This window comes from Armigeres subalbatus, chromosome 1, assembly GCF_024139115.2.
Source record: "Armigeres subalbatus isolate Guangzhou_Male chromosome 1, GZ_Asu_2, whole genome shotgun sequence".
Classification (NCBI taxonomy): Eukaryota; Metazoa; Arthropoda; class Insecta; order Diptera; family Culicidae; genus Armigeres; species Armigeres subalbatus.
The window spans coordinates 234473887-234479886 of record NC_085139.1 but is presented as its reverse complement, the minus strand read 5'-3'; the positions used below and the strand labels follow the sequence as shown (position 1 = coordinate 234479886).

The 6000-nt window shown below is 42.9% G+C and overlaps 1 protein-coding gene across 1 annotated transcript; it reads right to left on the bottom strand.

Annotated features, from left to right (window-relative positions):
* Nucleotides 1–617: 617 nt before the first annotated feature.
* Nucleotides 618–1777, bottom strand: LOC134207093 (uncharacterized). The gene is made up of 2 exons (XM_062682814.1): nucleotides 1684–1777; nucleotides 618–1200 (listed from the first exon to the last, which is right to left on the bottom strand). The coding sequence occupies exons 1-2, from the start codon at nucleotides 1737–1739 to the stop codon at nucleotides 618–620; spliced, it is 639 nt and encodes a 212-aa protein (XP_062538798.1). The 5' UTR covers nucleotides 1740–1777.
* Nucleotides 1778–6000: the final 4223 nt, after the last annotated feature.

Here is a 6000-nt window from a genome sequence, read left to right as displayed (position 1 = left end):
GTTCATTGTACACATTCGCGAAATATGACCCTTAATTTCGCACTTGTGGCAAACTTTGTCAATCATGGGGCACTCAGGGGCTTTGTGATATGTGCTGCCGCATCTCCAACATTGGTTAGCTTCAGTCCTACGACCAGACAACTCTGAATTACGCGCAAAGATCTTTCTTCGTCCTCTGTTTGCACTAGGGCGGTTATTATAGTACGCATCGTTTCTGCCGCTTGGATTCCAATTCTGCTTGCCAGCTAATAAAAAAACAATTTTAGTTTAAGAAAAACACATTCAAACCTATGCTTATAATTACATACCACCAAATCTTGCATGACGAAAGTTCCGTTGATTGGAATAATGACCGACAGCTGCTATTATAGCAGGGTTGTGCCTCACTGGTGGATTACGCTGTTGAGATTTTTCAAACTCCTCCTCATTAAATCGCTCTATTTCCGAATCACGAACAGCATCAATCAAATCCTTTAAAGAACCTTGTCGAACCCAATTCCTATGTGCAAGTGTACGCACCCAGCAATCAAGAGTTCCTTTAGTTATTGTACGCACCATAGCTTCCATTTCTTCGGTCTTATGATATCCACATAGTTTTGTTGCTGCTCTGACTCTTCTTACAAACTGAACACAATTTTCATCCTTCTTTGTACCATATTGATTAACTTGCTTCTTTGTGATAGTATATACGTTCTTGAACCAAAATACTCGTTTAATCGTGCAAGGGCATTGGAATACGGTTCCATTTTCTCATCCGGCATTCCAGGTCGGGTTGCTGTACTTTCATACACTTCTAACAACTTTGCACCAGCTTTTATTTTAAAAATACCCATCCTAGTCTTTTCATCAGTTGACTTCATTAAATCCAAAGATGCTTCCATGATTTGCTTCCAGTGCTCATAAGATTTTCTATCTATCTCCGTTTCTCCATCCGAAGGAAGACATTCCGGAATACCCAATGCGTTGATTGGCATCCCGCTCATGGAGGCCGGTGAAATCCCAGACATTACTGGCGATGACGTATCGATGCGAGCTCTGCTATAGCGGACATGTTGTGTAGCTTCTGGCTGCTGTACCAGTAATTCGACATCATTAGTTTCATTCGGATCTGCGTGGCTTATCTTCGTTTTCAATTTTCTATTCTCGTTTCGGAGAGCTTTTATTTCCTTCAGTAGCTCGTGTTCAGTCATGTTCGATTTACTGAGAAACAACCATTATAAGAATATTATTAGTGTTGCTATGGTAGTTGTTAGTCGTTGTAAATAGAAAAAAATGCAAGTATGGCTGAGTAAAGTCGAGCGGTAATCATCAGAATCTCCGCCTTCCCCATCGGAGTCTGCATTAGGGTGTATTTAAATTCTACATTAAAGTTTTCACAGGGCTTCTGCCTTCTCTATCAGTGCCTATGTTCAAGGATCTCCGCCTTCCCTATCGGAGTCCCAATTTCAGAACCTCCGCCTTCCCTATCGGAGTCCGAATCATGGTACATCCAATTACATTATAATAATGCACATGCAAGTTTTTTTTTTTTATCTTTATTTTTCTATGATCTCTGCTTTCCCTGTCGGAGACTGAATTTAAGGATCTCCGCCTTCTCTATCGGAATCCATATGATAGAATCTCTGTCTCTATCTGAATAATAATTTCCCTTGTCAGCTCTTTCCGTCAATTCGGAATACTCACCCACTTATATCAGAAGACTCGGCTGCGCCAATGTTGTGACCGTGGGTTTCATCCATACCAAGTTGTGTAATCCGTCTCTTGATAAAAACGTCTATCTTCCTTCAGATTCGTTGAAAGACTGAATCCATCGAATAGCAAAGGTTTTTTCCTCAGAGTTCTTAGTTTGTTTATTATTTCAAGGGTTTCTATGTTCATTTTTTTATGATAACATTGATATACTTTATTATTATTATTTTTTTTAGTAAATTAAATTGAATTTATTTATACATATCTTTATTCTATATATCAATGAATACTCCGAAGTCATTACCACTTCCGAACCACCCAAAAGATGTTGTAGATTTTGCTGCGAAGATTGCCGTTGCCCGCAAACGAAACGAACACCGTACCGATGCCGACACATGCCACCGCCATCGACTCCAGCTCAGGGAAGGCACCTTGCTGGGAAATTCGGAGCATCAACTGGAAGTCCCCACATGAAGCAACCATGCAAGATCAGCGACGCGCTTTCTCCGGAAACGGAAGATATCTATCGGGTCATCTGGGAAGTACTTAGGCGAAGCCGGAGGTTTAAGTCGAGTAGGGCAACATGTACGAAACTTGGCGGCTTCATTGGCGCAGTGGCATTCGTTGGGACAGTGTTTGCAATGTGAGATGTATTTCGTTGAGAAGTATTTGGATAAAAAAAATTCAATGTAGACACTCAATTCTGTTGGCCTAATACGAAGATTTGGTTCTTGTTTTATTTATATTTATGTATTTTTCATTGAACGAAACCTTCCTACAGTGCTAAAAAAAGCTCACAATTACGGTGTGCGGGTCATATTGACCCGAATTTGATTTAGCAATATCTTAGGCATTTCTCAGCCAAATTCACATGTTTGTATACCCGATATAATCGTCAGTTCCGAAGCTGACCTCAGCTTGTTGATCGGTCACACTTACATCCTGTAATCGTTGGAGAAAGGATCGTAAGCTCGCCACTTTTGCATGGACGAAAATTGCACATGTGTGAATTCCATGAACGATTTTATGACTGTTTCCTCTTGAAAATGTGGCCAATACTATTCCGGAGGTGATGAGTAATGCATATACATAATATTTGTACAGATGTTCTAGGTTCTCCAAACCATTCTGGGTTCCAGAGCCTTGATCTACCAGGTCAGGTCAATTACGCTTGGACCTTGATAAAAAAAATTAATAGCAAGGAAATCCAGCTCTGGTATGAGTTGGTCGACGGCCGGAATCCGCATCGGGCCTAGTCGGGTCTAAGGAAATCTAACTCTAGAGTGAGTTTGTCGATGGCCGGAATCGCCATCGGACATAGTCGGGTCTTACAAGATCCAACTCTGCAGTGAGTTTGTCGTTGGCCGAAATCGCCATCAGACCTAGTCGGGTCAAGGAAATCCAACTCTGGAGTGAGTTGGTCGATGGGTGGAATCGCCATTGGACCTAGTCGGGTCAAGGAAATCCAACTCTGGAGTGATTACGTCGATGGTCGGAATCGGCATCGGGCCTAGTCGGGTCAAGGAAATTAAACTCTGGAGTTATTTGAACGATGGCTGGAATCGCCATCGGACCTTGTCGGGTTTAAGGAAATCCAATTCTGGAGAGATTTGGTCGATGGCCAAAATCGCCATCGAACCTAGTCGGGTCAAGGAAATCCAACCCTGGAGTGAGTTGATCGTTCGCCGGAATCGCTAGCGGGCCTAGCCGGGTCAAGGAAATCCAGCTCTGGTTTGAGTTGATTGTTGGCCGGAATCGACACCGGACCTAATTGGGTTAAGGAAATCCAACTCCTGTGTGAATTGGTCGTTGGCCGGAATCGCTATCGGACCTTATCGGGTCAAGGAAATCTAACTCTGGAGTGGATTTGGTCGATGACCGAAATTGTCATCGGTCCTAGTCGGGTCAAGGAAATTAAACTCTGGACTCTGGAGTTATTTGGACGATGGCTGGAATTGCCATCGGACCTTGTCGGGTTAAGGAAATCCAACTCTGGAGAGAGTTGGTCGATGGCCAAATTCGCAATCGACCCTTGTCGGGTCAAGGAAATCCAACCCTGGAGTCAGTTGATCGTTCGCCGGAATCACCATCGGGCCTAGCCGGGTCAAGGAAATCCAGCTCTGGTGTGAGTTTTGTTGTTGGCCGGAATCAACACCGGACCTAATTTTGTCAAGGAAATTCAACTCTTGTGTGAGTTGGTCGTTGGCCGGAATCGCTATCCGACCTTGTCGGGTCAAGGAAATTCATCTCTGGAGTGGGTTTGGTCGAAGACCGGAATTGTCATCGGACCTAGTTGGGTCAAGGAAATTCAACTCTGGAGTTATTTGGACGATGGCTGGAATCGCCATCGCCGGAATCGTCATCAGATCTAGTCGGGTGAGGAAATTCAACTCTGGAGAGAGTTGGTCGTTGACCGGAATCGCCATCGGACCTAGTCGGGTCCATGAAATCCAACTCTAGAGTGAGTTGATCGATGGCCGGAATTGCCATCGGACCTAGTCGGGTCAAGGGAATCCAACTCGGAGTGAGTTGGTTGATGGCCGCATTCTGCATCGTATCTTATTAAGTCCAACTCTTGAGTGAGTTGATCGATGACCGGAATCACCTATTCGGATCAAGAAAATCCCACTCAAGTGTGAGTTGGTCGATGGCCAGAATCGCTTGTGGACCTAATTTGGTCAAGAAAATAGATTGACAGAAAACAAGATTGATGTGCGTTGAAGCATTGTTAATTATTTTGTGATTTCGATGCTTGGATGGTATTTTTGCCCGGAAAACTCAACCCAAGATGATATAACTGAATTCAGCTGTTCAGTAGTCAAAAGGTAGGAAATGTAGATTGAAGAGTATTGAAAGAATTGTTCAATATTTTCTAATTTTGAGCTTGAATGGTGTTTTGAGTCTGAAAAACTTGATGACAAAACCGTCAGTAGTTGATTGGTCGAAAATGTGGTTTGAAGAGTATTGGGCGGGTTGTTCAATATTTTCGAACGCATGGACCGATTTGCAAAATTTCCTCACTAATCTTGGAATTAGCTGTGTTTAAATATATGAGAAGAAAGAAATTTTGCTGGGAAAGTTGAACAAATGTTAAAATACTACGTGTATGACTAGATTGTCAGTTTGAAGCAGTTTGATGACGATGGACGTCTGAAGTCAGGATACTGGGTTATTAGGATTGTCTGTGCCGTCGGATGGTAAATCAATCAGTGCGCGATTAAACGTGTTTCGTATCGAACGCAGGACTGTCACAAGATCTGGATGTAAGCTCAGTTTTGTGCAGTCAGAAAGAGAATCAATCACTGCCTTTTTTCTCGTGTTTTCTATCTGACGCAGAACGATCTTGCGAAATGATTAGTTATAATTTGTGCGGGTGGCAAATAACTTAGACATAACTTTATACAAAACAATTATTTAGTGAGTCGCTTACCAAGGCGACTTGCTATAGATAACCTTTATTTATCTAACTTACTATCGCTTTTCCGTGGCACTCACGGAGATGCAGATGATTCCTCGGTCTCTTGTAGCAATGAGTGTTGAACAAATTTTCCTCTTTTAATCTTGAATTGACTATGGGGACGTTGCCAGAATCGTTGTTTGTTTTGAATTAATGAAACTTCGAAGCATCTACAGTGAGAACAGTTTTCTAATTCTAAGAAGGCTATTCAATTGGACAGCTGTGCCTACACCCAGGTTTTTTTTACGTAGTTGGAATTCATTAATTTCTCGGTTAACCCGAACTTTCACAGCTTTTTTTTTAAATACCACTTGAGTTTGGATCGAATATCGGTATCACGAACAATATAGTGAACGTTCCTATCACAGCTGGAGATAATGCATAACAAACCGTGCATCGTGACCGTATGGCCACAGTTTCTCCAGGAACAGGGGACCCCCCAGTGGGAGACCCTCTGTACGATAATGACTCACAGCAACAAAGTCAAAATGCGCGTACAGTGCCAATCTGGATGGACCGCCGAGACATACATGGACAGCGGAGCTACTTACAACCACAGACAAACAGGCGTAACAGCTTGAACAATTTTCTGAAAAATCCATCGTCCAACTCCTCTACCACCATCTTGCGAGCTTGTTGCACGAAACCATATTTCATATGACATTGTCACCAGAAGGCGCTGGAGTGGAATGTAAAACTCGAAGGATTACGACGCTAGCGCCTCTAGTTGTGAAACGCGCAACCAATCAAATTCGATTGATCGGTATTTTTTCTAGTTTTACGTCTGTTTGTCTGGGTTACAACTGTCGACCCGCGAAGAGGGAAGAATTCTTCCCACCCCATTTATCGTAGGA